Below are 15,457 nucleotides of genomic sequence, written 5' to 3'. Positions count from 1 at the left end.
TTTCTTGAAAACTAGTATCCCAGCAAAACACCTTGGAGAAGCTTAATTCTGGTGACTGCCTGGCTTGAAGCTTGATTCTGGTCACTGTCTGCACAATGGGGTCTACTCTTGTTAAATTAAGAAAGCAAAAAGGCCCACAAAATGCCTAGGACAGCTGGTCGCTACAATTTGAGTTGGCAGATAACAATCCAATCGATCAAAATTAGGTAAAGAATCGTAGCAAAGAAAGCCCCACAAGCAAAAGCAGGCCTTTTAAAACTCAGCAATTTGTTGAATCAATCATATCAGAGTCTGCCTTTATCTGACCATTCTGAATGGGGCAGTGACAGCAGGCAACTAAGAAATCTAGAAGAGCACTCGAGAGATCTGACAGGTTGTTCAGCTTAATGACGGATGATGTTTATCCCAGTCGCACATTGTGCGAAGATGGTCTCCGCCTGAAAATTGGCCTTTGAGAGGCAGCTTAGGGAGTTGAGATAAGGAACCAGACAAACAAAAGTGTGTGGGTCCTGTAACTCATCAAAGGAGAAAATGGTATTGGCCGAGTGAAAACAAAAAGTAGTTTCTTGGTCCCCCAGCTTCCTTTTCCATGCTAGCCTCTTCTTTATTTTCTAACAGCTTTTTGTTTACCTTTCTCAAATTTGCAAATCTTTACACTTTTCATTTGTTTGTTTAATAGGCAGCATGCTTTAATAATTTTCAATGCAAGTTTAAAGCCTGTTAGAGGGAGTTAAAGCTCCTTTACTTTTGACACAAAAGTGTCAACAAAAGAAAAGAAGAGATCCATCTGCCATTTTAGAAAATGTGTATCAAAAATAAAAGCTGCCCCCATCAAGAAAGAACAAGCAACTTTCTTAACTTTACTTGACACATCCAGTATTTTTGTAACACCAAACATAGATGCTGTATATCCCTGGCAGCGAGAAAGCTCCAGTCTGTGCAAGTTCTGATTTATTAAAATCCATTTCCAAGAAATTATACTTCATCCAATGGCACTGTTACCTAAGCGACCAAGGTATTATACCATTAACAACAAAAGGGTCTGCATATCAGCACGTCCACACGCATACGTAAGAGTGCTTGCTGTCTTTTTTTGAGTGGCATGGCAGGGATATTTGCAAAATTAATTGAAATTAACTTCAGTTAGGTTTCAATTAATTGAATCATCTCTGCAACTCTGCAAAGTATTCACCAAATACCGAATGAACTAGTCTCCCTTGGTGATCCAAGGAATGTATTTTCACCAGGCAAAGTCACGCACTGCTGAGGGCAAAGTCAGGCTTCCCTGATTACAAAAATGAAATTTAATAGTGTAAATTTAATATTTGTATGAAACAGCTCAACCTGCACATCAAATACTTCAATTACTTTTTTAAATACTGCACTTCCTGACGGTCAGCATTATTATATTGCCTTGCAAAACCAATCTATGGACCACCTGCTCTACTTCATCATTCAATATTACTTCATGTTCTGCTCTCAGGGGTGAAATTAGGGGATTAAAAGAAATAGCTTTAAAGAAATTAGTTTGCTCATAATAAAAGCATCATGTGAATTTTGCTTCTGGTTTTTGCACTCTGTACTAAAAGATAGAAAACCTGAATGATTGTGGCTCTTGAATACAAATTTACAGCCAAGTAGTCTTCAATACTTTATGTTATGCTTTATGGGTCATTAAAATACACCTCTTGATGGTACTTAATCCCGGTTGGCTGAAGCATGGTTATGTGCAGTTCATTACACATATACATGTAGGTTCTAGAGTATGTGAAATTTTCATCAGATTAAACTGGACGCATGTCTAGGGCCCTTTTCTAGTCATATACAGTCCAATGGGGCACAAAGATGTATACTAGTGACCTCAGTGCCAGTTCATACAGGTAACCCCAAAATTCTTCGTACCCTATGTGGAAATTGATATTTTCATATTTTAGTGTATGAAATGGAGGACCGAGAACACTTTGGTTTTATCCCATTTTGTTTATGGAAGAATACAAAGCAATGCAGCAATTTCGGTTTCTTTATTGTCGACTTAAAGCTTACATAATCCACATTTTTGGTTTTTACACATGTCTATAAGTATTCATACCCCATGACTAATAACCAGTGGCATAGCCTTTGTTTGCAATAACAGCCTTCAAACGGTTCTGATAGTTGCTGATCAAGTTCCTACAGACCTCAATAGGAAATTTCGCCCACTGCTCTTTTGCGAAGGTCTCCAAGTCGATGAGGTAGAAGGTCTTCTTGCTCCAACTTGAGCCTTAAGCTCTTTCCATAGATTTTCGATTGGGTTCAGATCTGGGCTCTGACTTGGCCAGTCCAAAACATTCACATCGTTCTCCTTGAACCATTTCTTGACAATTTTTGCTGTGTGTTTGGGGTCACTGTCCTATTGGAACATCCACTGCTGCCTCAGGTCAAGTTTCTCTGCCGATTGTTTGATATTATGCTCCAATATCTTGATGTATTGCTCCTTTTTTAGGATGCCATTTACTTTGGTGAGATTGCCGGACCCACTGGCGTTGAAACATCCCCAAAGCACCGTGCTTGACTGTTGGGACCATGTTCTTCGCTTTGCTTCACGTTTCCTTCTCCAAAGGAATGCCACATTCCTGTGCCCAAAAAGCTCCATTTTTGTCTCATCAGACCATAGCATTGATAACCAAAAGCTTGAATTTCTGCCAATATGTGCTTTTGCAAAGGCTAAACAGGCTTTTACATGCCTGGGCTGTAGGAGTGGAGTCGTCCTTGGCCGGCATCCATGGAGGCCCCCATTGTACAATGTCTGCGGGAGTGTCTGCCTTGATATGTTGCTCCCAGAGCCACTCAAATTTTTCAGTATGGCCTTGGTAGAGATCTGAGGATTGTTGGTGGCCTCTCATACAACTTTTCGGGCCAGGCTTGGCGTCATCTTTGGCTTCCAACCATGTCCCTTGAGATTCTTGACGGTGTGAAACTCCTTGTACTTGTTGATTATGCTTTGTACTGTTGCCACTGGAACCTGAAATTGCTTTGAAATAGCTTGATAGCCTTTGCCATCCTTGTGACCATTCACGATGCGCAGCCGAAGATCTTCACTCAGTTCTTTCTTCTTTGCCATGTCAATGGTTGTGCTGCTGATCATGAAGTGAGAATGAAAACACTGACTCCACTGAATTTATGCCAATTTATTGCAATACAGCTTAAATGATTGCATAAGAGTAGTTGACAATTTTTGGGATGATATTCACACCGATAACCACTTGTTCAGACACCAACAAAAGCCTGAATTTCGTAATCAGTCATGGGGTATTAATACTTATGGACATGCATAAAAACCAAAAATGTGGTTTATGTAACCTTGAAGTTGACAATAAAGAAACCGAAATTGCTGCATTGCTTTGTATTCTACCATAAATAAAATGGGATAAAACCATAGTGTTCTCAGTCCTCCATTTCACACACTAAAATATGAGAATATCAATTTCCACATAGGGTATAAATAATTTTGGGCTTAAGTTTATGTGTATAACAAGAAATATTGCCCATGATCGCATTATGAGCTTAAAAGCTTTTCATGGCGAGGATGGCAAATTACTTTGCTATAGCACCATGCAAGCACATCTCTTTTGAGGATGCACGGTTCTCAATGTTTTGGACATTATGCTCTGTCTGTCAACAGACTTCTGACAATGGACAGAGCATACTGTCCAAAATGTTGAATACCCTCTGGTTCTCTTAAGAACCACACATACTTGGATATCTTTGCAAGGTGCTATACCACAAGGCTCTTTACCCAGCGTTATTACATTATATGGCCCTTATTATGTTGCCCAATTGTATCCTTCCACCATGCAACATCCTGACAACATCCATTCAACATCACCCATGTTGCCCCCTACCTTGTATTGTGCTGTATGAACCTCCCTTTGGCCATTGGGAAACTCCATGGTTCTGTTGCCATTCTGCTCCACTCGGAGCACCGTTCCGTCAGGAAAGATGCTCTCTTCGTTGCCGTTGGGGAACAGGTATTTGATGGTCTGGTCGGGGAATGTGATCTCCTTGGTTCCATTCGGGTAGTGCTTCTCAGTCTGATTACTGAAGTTGATTGAAAAGAGAAAACACAGCATTAAAACTGCTACTTCTGACTTTTCTATTTTACTTACTAGAATAAAAAGAAAAATACAATGCATGAGAAATTTAGTGTAGTTTGCTCATTTTTAAATACCTCAGTCTAGGACCATTACACGTACTTATGGCTGCATACTTCACTGATCTCTCAGGGGTTTTAGCAGGGTGGGCCGCCCTGCCAAAATTTAGACCACCCTGTTAAAGTTTTGTTGCCCCGCTAAAATTTTCACCACCCTGCTATTTTTTCTATTGGGTTTCCCTATTCTCCACTGTCTTCACAGTTTATGGAAATGCAAAGAAGTCTACCGCGCTTTATGGAACGAAAATGTTGAGTTTGCCATCAATATTCAGCACAAAAGTATAACATTTAGCAGCATTTTTGATCAAAGCCAGATTCTGGACTGGATTCCATCTCCCAGTCATAGCATTTTCATTTGTTGCATTGTTTTTGTTTTGTTGACCGGTTTGTCAAAAATCACGAGAGCCAAAAAATTGACCCAAACTACAGGGTGATAGGTCATTCTGTATGTGTGAATCCAAATACTTATTTCTTAACAGTCCCATAAATTTTTGCACCTAATGTATGTTTAGTCAAAATGACTGTTGGAGTTTCCTCTTTTTTTAGATAAATTGGCCGAAAACTAAATGCATATTTTTTCCTAGTTGTGGATTACACCATAAGTGCAACCACATCTGTTGCAAACTCAACTACACCAGCGTAACAGAAATGTATGTGTAATAGGTTCGTCAACTCTGCAGCGTGGGGGATAGTCGCTGTTGCTCGCAGTACAGTTGAAAAACTCAAGTCAAAATTTATGTTTCACTTTTAATCCACTGAAATTGTTATTTATGAACTAATTTTGTCAAAATCAAGAAATTCTTAAATAGAAAATCAGCCTGCTACATAGGATATTTCACATGGTTACTTTTATATGAGTAAAAAAATGGTCGCTATTTGGGACTGGTTAAACCGATTCAGAATTAGAAAAAGTGTTGTCACTTTTGACGATCCCTTAAGTCCAAATTAAATTAGCTTAGATTTTGAAAGTAATTTTGTAGTTTTTCCAATATATGAGGTGAACTACTGACCATATTTCACAGGTAACAGGATTTTGTCGCTGTAATCTAACCATGGAGTTATTTTTGAGATCTACAATTAGGGAAGCGACGGTAAATCATCCACTCACATACATGTAACCCCCACACCATCTGCTAGATGGCGAGTTTTGATCAGTAAAAAAAATGCCTAGAAGAAAAATCAACTCTTAATAACCTCCTGATAACAATCTTGCCTTCATTTCAAATTGTTCCCACGAGCAAATTTGATTCAAGTAGTCTGAAGAAAGTGCCCAGAAATACCTCAGACTGCACCACAAAGCATCCAGAATCCAAAATTTCCTGAGGCCCTTGAGCAGGCTCCGGACTCCACACTGCAATGACTTCGTGCTGCGCGCTTGCACCGAGCGCCACCCTGCTATAATTTTAGGCTGTGGGAACACTGATACTTTGTCAAATAATATGAAGTTGTTTACATTTTTGTACAAAATATTGTGCCGAGTGGATTGTAACTCACTGCGTAAATTCTATGATAAAATATGCCAAGTTACAATTTTGTTAAATCGGCTGCAGGGTTTACAGGCTGACATTCGCGAATGTAAACAACATTAACTGAGCAAGTAAAAAGGCATAACCCCCCCAAAAACTGCCCAGTGTCTGCAATGGAACAATGTCTCTGCTGGTAAATGTTCAGCGTCTGTCCTTAACAAATAATGCAGTTTTAATAGTCACAGGTTTTAATGAAATTATAGCACCAAAGAACATACTTGCTGAACTGTATGATTTCCAGACCATCAGGGTAGGTTGTGTGTGTGGTCTGCATCTGTGCATAGTAATACATCTGTTGGCAAGGGAAAATTATACATGTACATCATAATCGCGTCAATAGTTCTAACTGGAAACCAGTTACAACCACGAACTGATATGCAGACCAAAAAGGGTAAGTCAGATAAGAAGTGTGGCCTAACACTGACTCGGGTGAAGAGTATTGGTCAAGTCATCACAGCCATCTGGCTACGGTCGCAGGTAAAATGATATGAACAATGACTAAGATGCAATCTTTGCACTGGTGCATTTGGATACCTTGTGACCCAAGAGGAAACTTGATTAATGATTTGCGACGGGTTTATGAGGATCTCTGTGAAGGACCCAACCACAAATAAATGGAAAAGTGAGTAAAAATAGGAAGACTACTAAATATACAAAACATAGATGTTTGAATGATGCCAACAAAACATGTCTTAAGGATAACTTAAGATAAGGATGGCATTACAAAGAGTTCATGGATCTCTTTCCAATTGTATTAAAATTTGGTAGCCTGATGGAAACTGACATCACATTGGTGAAAAAAAATAACAGTTCATTTTAACTGTGCAAGATTCTTCACAAGCCTTTGACTCAAAAGTGGCTTTGGTGACTGGTGACTTATTTTGTAAAATCTGATTGGCACCGAGGCATTTGAGGTTCCCTTGCACTCACCACTCTTTGGTCCGGCATGATCTGCTTGATGTCACCATTGAAGAAGGTGACGATGACTGACTGACCGTCTGCACTAATCTCCTTACGGGTCTGGTTGCTATAGGTGATCACCCGACTGCCGTCATTCCTGATCTCCTCAATCTGCAACAAGAATGGGAATGCAGGATTCAGGTAACCTTTAGTCGAGGTAACTGACCTTATTTCACAAGTCTGCCACATAGAATTGAATGTGAGGTTATTTTTTTGGGGGGGGGAGCCTAGGAACAGAAATGAAAGCAGTGAATTAAGTTCATTAAGGATCATCAATAACTTAAAATATGTAATTTATTACATCTAAATGTTATAAGCAACATTTAAAAAATTGGAAATGAGGCATGGAGCCCAAAATAGTCTGGCACCAACCTATTTGACAGATTACTTTGTACACGATTCAGAGAACATGATCAAAAATGGTTTCCTGGTCAAAAAAGTATTTTACTTGCAATCACTCATTGTTAGTTTGCACATGGTGTGCATACTGCTCAAGAAAAGATTAGAGATTCAATTCAATCAATGGCCACAACAGCCACCTTTATCAATATTTTTTCTTCATTTCATGCTGAAATATCTTGTTACTATATTTGAGAGTCGAAGTCTTGTTTTGACCAACAAGTTGCATGTTGACCGGACATATTTATCAACTAATCCAGCATGAATCCTCTGATAATGAGTAGGTACAGTAAAAGTGTTTGTGGCTGAGGGCTGTACATCGCATTTGCTAGTCTTTTGTTGAGTATTTGTATGTGTTATGTACATGGAATAATTATTGTCTAGACTGAAGGCTAGGATTAGGGACATTATCATCATGTCAGCACTGTGATGCATGGACATCTACACGTGTATCCTTATTGAAATTTTGCCTGATAAGGTCCTTATTAAGGTAAAAGGATTTGGTGAAACTTCCCCACCCCAAAAAGAAAAACAAAGGAGATGTGCAGATATAATAGTCTGAAGCATGTTCTGTTTCAATTACATATTTAAAAATCAGACCCTACTGCCAATCAACAAATCTACAAAGCCCTCACTGGCAAGAATTTTTCTTTAGGGATTCCTTTTCCCCTGTACATTTATACTTGCTGCCCCTCCAACCTGCACTTGTACATGCAGTTATTGTCTTTAACTGGTTTCATTTTTAAACATAAGTGTCTGTTTTATAATTACTTTATGTATTTGTATTCAGTTTTGTTTATTTTTAATTTCGTAATGATCATAATTCAGCCTGCTTGCTGCCATGTGTCAGTTTTTATCAAATAAATAATCAATAATACTACAATTAGCAGACTGAAAATCCTGCCTACATCAAACATATAGGTTTGGTCTTCCCACATTGTCCCAAGAGTAATATTATCCGTACCCAGCCAGAACAAAAGAGGATGTGTTTTTAAATGAAATAGACAATCCTTTGGTACGAACTCATCGCATAGGCACGGACAACTTTAGCCGCCGTTTGGCATGGGCATGCTGGGTAGGCTCAACAACTTTACTGTAGAATGTATGGTCTTTGCGTGCATGCCAAACACGTGCAAGAACCTCATTGGAAAAGTTTTTACCCGTCTATCTCTCTTTCGCCAGTGAGGGTGCACTTCAACTTAGGGCAGATTACATTAGCCTCAGGTGTTTTGAATGCTTGTACCAGAAGCAAGAGTGCCTCTCTGCCCGTACAAAAGAGAGGGACTCGGCCAACACCTAACCCCTTAGGTCGTTGTGGACTTACATGTATATGTAGAACTAATGTACAGACACTAGGGCATTGGATGTATGTATGCGTGTACATGTACATGCAGGTGTAAAATGATGGTGTAATACTCTTGAGCCATATGACTGGGAACCAGTGTGCATGCAGTGTGCTGGGATGTTGCTGCTAGTTTAAGATGTGCCGTCTCTTGTTCATCACGCAGCAGTAAGCAAAATAAATGTTGAGATAGATGTATTCTAAAAATTTACATACATGTATCTTCTGAAGAAATTTAAGACTTCCTGCACTCTGTGTTTAAACAACACAACACTAGTCATGCTAGTACCAACTGGCTTATTGAAACTCCTGACCTTGAACTCTGATCCCAACTCTCAAAATACAGTACACATATCCTTTTCCTTTAAGTCAACCCTTCACAATTTTCATTCAAAAAACATTTCAAAGGCACGGACAAGGAACAGCACTACTTTGTAAAGTTCATATATAAACTGAAGTCCACTGAATTTTAATGTATTTGCTGCTCAACTAACCTTTCCATCCGGGTGATGTATTTCCTCCTTGTCATCGTCATTATTGTTATTCATAGATCTGTTCCCTTCACTGATCTCCCTCCCTCTGGAGTCTAGTACAGTCATTTCTCTGGATGAAGCACCCAGAGCAGTAGTGGGGCTGAAGGCATCCAGCGATTCATCAGCTGCCACTGTTGATATGCCGGGCTGCTTCCGAGGGCTGCTGTCAACGTCAAATCGGACGGACCGTTTTCTCTGGGGTGGTCTGCGGGGCTGGGTGGATAGTGGAGTGTCGTCCTCACTGTATGGCACAACAAAGACATGTTTTCACTGAAGGTTTAAACTTCATTACTGCCTACACTGCTCATGTCAGGCCCTACCAAGTTTCTCTTGACAGTAACATCATTCAACAAACAAACTGTCAGGTAGTTGAGTGAGCATGAACTTGCTCGGAAGTGGGTGAAAAAATTTCAGAGCACTCTTTTCATAACTTCACCACTACATGGGTGTAGAGTACCAAAGTGTGATGTCATTTTGAAACAGGAAGTGCAACGCAAACAAAATGGAGTGCGCACATGTTCGTTCACGTGCTGATGACTTTCACACACAAGATTGTGAACGTGATGTATTCACCTCAGTACTCTATGGCCATTCTATATCTTGACAGCAGAGGGTGCTGTTGCTGTAACATCAGGGCACTCATCACCATGGCAGTACATTTCAGGGATTTTACGTGTTGAAAAATGATTAGAAATGACCAGGAAGTTTACTAAGCTGGAGTTAATGTAGAACTCATAAATTTTCCAGTTTTGGGGAAATTATATATTTTAAAACAATCCTAAAAATACCTGGATTCCACTGTCTTCTGAATTGCGGCAGCATTTTCTGGTTTGGAGTTTGTGACCTGACGATGTGTCGCCATATGGGCAGTCTTGGAATTTTCTTGGGCTGCCTCCCTCTTCGTGTCTTTTACATCTTGTACATCTGGTTGTGGCTCTGGGTCCAAGACGGTCAAAAGAGGAGGGAGCTTCTGTTTATTGATGACAGGCACTTGCAGCTTGGGTTTTGGCTGATTTGATTTCACCTGGGAAATAAAAATGGACGCAAGCTGAACACTGCCTTAATACTTTAGTTGGACAGAAATGCAGACTAGCCAGCATAAAGTTCTGACCCTATGACCTCTTAGATATTAAGTCAAGTTGTAGCTCGGCAAAGATCTTACAATTAACAGGTTGTTGTTCCGAAAACATTACCAGAGCCAACTATTCACACACAGTACATCTTTTCAAGATTTTCTGCTGCAGCCAGGATAAGTCTATGTAGGTATTTAAATGTGATGAAAACTTCATGTTGAAACAAAGCCCTAATGTTTTGTTTATTACTGATACAAAAATTCTTGACTGCCCGAAGAAGACCTTCTCTGAATGTTTCAACAACTGTAAAATGTCAAACAATATAGTACCAGACTATGTTATAATCAATGTGCATGCCAAGGCTCCCATTCGAAGTTTTCAGTCTGCCTTAAAACTAAAACTTAGGTATGTTTAATCACATATCTGATATTATTCATCAGAATAGACAGGCACTATTGTAGTGTTGGTGTTGGATGACCAGCGGGGGTGCTTACGCGTGTCCACGGTTGAACCGTATGGTGGGTCCCTACTGGTAAGCCGTGCAGACGTGTTGCTGAGATGCCGGCGCAGTAGTATTTTGAAAAGCACATTGTTTTAAGAGTTGATGTCAAGCAAGACAGTCTGAGTTTTAATGAACGGCTGAAAGCCATAAAAACTAAGAGGAAGCTTCACAGTGTCTTTTGTCAGCGTGAGAAAGACCCATAGATGCGGGTTAACGTTACACTACTCTGTCAGAAAAGTTCATTTTACTGCTTTCTACTCTCAAGTTCAGTTTTGGAAGTTTTATTTTTTAAAAGGTTAACCTCGCTTTCACTTTAACACAGCTGCCTCATGAAAAAAAGTTCACTGCTTGTTTTCACCTTTTCCTCCTCTCTCTTCCAGGCCTGTAGGCGCTGCTGTTCCAACAGCTTGACCTCCTCCCTCAGCTCTGTATTTTCCTTCTCCAGGATGTCGATGCGGTCCCTCAGGCGAGTGGATGATGCCGTCCACCTTGTCTCTCGCCGACTCATCTCCTCCTGCAGGTCTGACAACTAAGAAAACAATTGAAGGCCCAAAACTTAACTTTTCCTTCACAAATACAAAGACATTTTGTGCATTCTGATTGGTCCAGAAAATATCACATGGGTGGTATTTATCAGATGAAAAGTGTTTACACGAGTCATGGCTCGTGAATCAGGGTAACAAATGTCTGCTTGAGAGTCAAAATCAAATTATTAAGTTTTTGCATCCAGTAATATCACCCTCTATCAAAGGTGCTCCAGTCTTACTGGATTACATATGGTTACTTAAATTTGCCTAAATGAGAGGCACGTGTACATGTTGAGCATGGGGCAAAAAGCTAGAGTGCTGGCTCGTGTACAATGTGATGCCTGCTGAGCACATCCATGCTTGTGCACAAACCTAAGCAATACTTGAAATTTTGTACGGCTTTTGTACGGCTATTTGCATATCTGTGTCTGTAGTCTAAAACGATGCGTCAGCAGAATTGATATGCAAAAACCTAAATGCACAATCACTAAATGAGCATTTTGTTTTGTTCTACGCAAACGCATGCACGTATGCACTGCAGATTAATTTTGCCGTAGCTTTTTTACTCAGATTTTATCGGTACCCCATGGACGTTGCATTTTAGAGTACATAATTCGATATTCATTCCGTCTGATTTTGAATGTTCTACAAGCTCATACATGGATTTAAAATTCATCAAATTTTTCCATGTGAAGAATGAAAAGTTAGCACTCGAGTACTTTAATATAGCTCTATGGTTTGGGTTCAAATTTCAGCATATGATATGGCTATCGATATGTCTGCTTCTGTCATAAATATGAAAAAGAGAGTAATTTCAGGATTAATTTTTATAATGCTAGAAAAGTCTACTGAAACTGTTTCTGTAGAGACAATCTTCATTAAAAAGGTCTGTCCACTTTAAAACAAAAAGACTAATTGAGACACGTTACCAAATACCAGAATTCACCAAAATCACTATGCTAGTGTGTTCAAGGCAAAGATAGTTTCTTCAAGATGTAAACTCTACCTGCTTCTTGAGGAGCTCAATTTCTTCCCGGTCCTTCTTGTCTGGCAGAGCTCTTGCTGCCTTCTGGTACTTTTCAAAGGTTCGTCTCTCTTTCCTGTCAGTCAAAGTAAGAAATTTGTAAAACACAGTCACACTGGTGTTTAGTCTTCTTATCACAGTGAGAAGTCAGGATGTTGCAGTTTGCCCTAAGGGTGCACTACTATTATTGCTTTCAGAGATTAATACATGCAGCACATGCACAAGCACATCCAACGTGGATCTGTCGTATTCCTCAGCCGTCACTTAATTGATCTACACATGTAATTCTGAGAAGCAGATATGTGACTATGGAGGTACACTCTCATGCATAACATTGCTCTGGCTTCTTTTTGCTCATGTTATTTATTTGGCAATTTCAAAATGGACATAGCACCCCAGGCAACTTTGCTACAAAACCAATGAGCCAGTTGGGTATTATATAGCCAAGGTCTTTTGGGAACAAAGTGCATGTGTGAGTCAGAGTATGGCTGCGCTGACAGGACAGACTAACGCGCGCACATGTAGCTAGGGCTGTGCCTAATATCTGAGTATTTGATCAGTTAGCGAATATTTGAATATTATTTTCCGAATTTGAATATACGAATGCCAAATTCATGAAAAGGAAAGGAGAACTTTTCTCTTGTTTTAAATGACAAAAATTGCACTATGGGGGCTAGTTCCAAACAGATTAAAATGAAAAGAGACAGAAATCGACGAACAATTCAGAAAGTAAATTATTCATTGAAAAATTTACCAGGGATAGAAATTTTCAACAGGGCAAGAAATATTTTTCATCTCTTAAATCTTGTTAAATTGTGGCTGGAGATACTCCTAGACATGAAAAGGTGTTATAGTTATTATAATGTACAATTGTGCATGATATTGCAATTGATTTTGTATATACTGTAGTTTGTACATCGACACTCTGCCGGTCGGTAAACTGCATATTTAGATATTTGATCAAATTGAAAGTCGAGTCTTCGAAAAGTGAATTGTTCAAATTGACTCGGCCCTACGTGCAGCTGTTCCCAAATAGCCTTTTACTGGGCAAGACCTGCTGGAATACTGAACTGGTTCACTTGAAGCTCACATGAGCAACTTTTCTATTTAGACAAATTTTTTCAATTTTTTCGGACAATTACAGTATTCACTTGAACACCTCCAAACCTGGGCCCAATTTCACGGCACCGCTTAGTACACAATTTTGCGCTAACCTTGGGACTGCATATTTCACGGAGGAAAAATTTGCTTAATGTAGCGACAAAGGCTTAGCACTGCCATGAAATAGTGCTTAACGTTAGCAAAGTTTTTTGTTAACTGTTAACCCCTTCATGCCGGGAGGCGGCTAGACACGCCATAAAAATTGAGATCCTCAGCCCGCTTTTCAGCTATTATTCTCAGCCCACGCTCGAGCAAACACAAAGAAAGAAGGCAGACCCTGGCTCTTGTATGTATGGTAATTGGTCTTTGTGTGTAGCCCCGAAATGAAGAGACCAAATTTGCATCATAATCACCAGCTTCACAATAGTCCCCACTTTGAAAAGAGGCAACGGGAATGTGGAAGCGTGAGTAGAACTGCACGCCACCGAACAATCAGCCTTTTCACCGTGCAATTCAAAGCGTGCAGAGCACGCACGGCCACAAACCGAGAATTTGCAGTTTGGCAGGCGACCCTCGTTGCCAAGCGAGGCTGGAATTCTTGGAGTCAGCTTTCGGGAAGAAATTCCTGGCATGAAGGGGTTACGAAGCTCCTTGAAACTCGGTCCTGCTCTTTATAATGGGAATCAGCATGCAGGCTGTACCAAGGATTTTTTTAAAACACCCAAGTGTTTTTACTTTTTAACAATTTTCATTCCTGTCAGCAATAAAAATGGACAATTGAGGCAATACTGTTAACTGTTCGCCCAGAAATGGGCACTTTTTAGCCTCAAAAAACCAAAGTTAACGCTGTAGTTATGGCAACAGTTTTAGTGAAACCTACTGGCCACCTTTACAGTTACTTTAAGCCTCACCTGAGCTTTTTCATCTCTTCTTCCTTGTAATCTTGAAGGTTCCTCAGCTCCTCTGCTTTCAAATTCTGGAAATCAACCACTTCTTTATCTAAGGCTGCAAGGCCCTGAATAATGTAGAATAAAACACACTCTTAAGGTTTGCAATTACACGTACATCCGATAATTTATACTTCAACTGCTTGGATACACAAACTTTGACAACGTTTATAATGGCGTGAACGCAGGCATACATATATGGTACATAAACCAATTCTTCATTCTGCAACATTCCATCTATTCAAAAATAACATGGGATCTTTAGCTTGCACAAAACCTATGGCATGCAAAAACTGGGAACCACACATGTACAACTACCAAAATTGCATTTGGGTAATTCCACGGTAAAGGAATGTCATTTAGGCACTTTGGCATGTACGTCAAAAGTGATGTTGTGTATGTGTGTAAATGGCATGAGGTTGGTAACGGAATGAGACTAAATAAATCCATGGAAAAGCACTGTTCTGTTGCACTGCAATCTCCTTAACATTCATAAACGGCAAAGGAAATGCAGTTTAGAAACTACAACTTGAATACAAAAAGAGAAGCACATGTATTACATTTGTGGTCATTTAACCCGTAAATATGTTCACCAAACAACACAGTTATGGTGTGGAAAAATGTGTCAAAATGTCATCTGTTACCATGGCATTGCCTAAATACTTCCAAACAAGAACGTTTCTTGAATTTGTTGATAGCCACATGTACATGGAAGTGCTTTATAAAAAAGACTCCCAGTGTATATGCAGAGTTACATGTAAAACACAAAAGGAGACTTAACACTGTCAGACACAAACAGGTACACACAGTATGTACAAATTAAATTTTACACCATCTCTCAGACGTCTGTGTAGCTTTGGCCACAACTTTGCTGTTAGAAGTAAGTGGTGCTGAAAGCTATTTTGTGACTCTTGACAACGACAGTCACATCATCTGACTCAATGATTCCAGGCTTCAAAGTCTTGAAAAAAAAAAAAAGAGCTGTGCAGTCTGTACTGGATCATGTTTGATAAGGCATCAAGATCACTAAACTCTCTTCTGGGAACCAGACCAAGATGGAGGTGGTGACATACAACATACATACATGTACATTTATTACGATGCTGCCATAGTTCATTGGGGTGATATATAATGATACAATCACATTGAAAAAACATGTATAGATATGTTAAAAATTAATATAAAATGAACATTATACTAATGGCAGCATCTAGGTCCAGGGTGAAGCAACAGCTTTTGTTTCCCAGCCTATGGACAGACAAGAGAGACATACATGTACATGAAGATAAAGCACATAAAGAGGTGTACACCTGTAGGGCAGTATCAAGACCGTT

The 15,457-nt window shown here is 39.7% G+C and overlaps 1 protein-coding gene across 1 annotated transcript in view; it reads right to left on the bottom strand.

Annotated features, from left to right (window-relative positions):
• The window catches only part of LOC110989916 (centrosomal P4.1-associated protein-like), a 31,091-nt gene that overhangs the window by 1,842 nt on the left and 13,792 nt on the right, over window positions 1-15,457 (bottom strand). The window contains exons 13-20 of the mRNA XM_022254614.2: window positions 14,088-14,191; window positions 12,058-12,151; window positions 10,883-11,053; window positions 9,738-9,973; window positions 8,911-9,190; window positions 6,646-6,786; window positions 5,934-6,007; window positions 3,882-4,077 (exon numbers count right to left, since the gene is read on the bottom strand). Coding sequence (XP_022110306.2) covers window positions 3,882-4,077; window positions 5,934-6,007; window positions 6,646-6,786; window positions 8,911-9,190; window positions 9,738-9,973; window positions 10,883-11,053; window positions 12,058-12,151; window positions 14,088-14,191 — 1,296 coding nt within the window. The remainder of the gene's footprint in view (window positions 1-3,881; window positions 4,078-5,933; window positions 6,008-6,645; window positions 6,787-8,910; window positions 9,191-9,737; window positions 9,974-10,882; window positions 11,054-12,057; window positions 12,152-14,087; window positions 14,192-15,457) is intronic.

This window comes from Acanthaster planci, linkage group LG09 (genome assembly GCF_054643075.1).
Source record: "Acanthaster planci isolate LZ-2023a linkage group LG09, COTS_SCS, whole genome shotgun sequence".
In the NCBI taxonomy this organism is placed as follows: domain Eukaryota; kingdom Metazoa; phylum Echinodermata; class Asteroidea; order Valvatida; family Acanthasteridae; genus Acanthaster; species Acanthaster planci.
The sequence above is the reverse complement of the archived record's forward strand: the minus strand, read 5'-3'. Positions and strand labels throughout refer to the sequence as shown.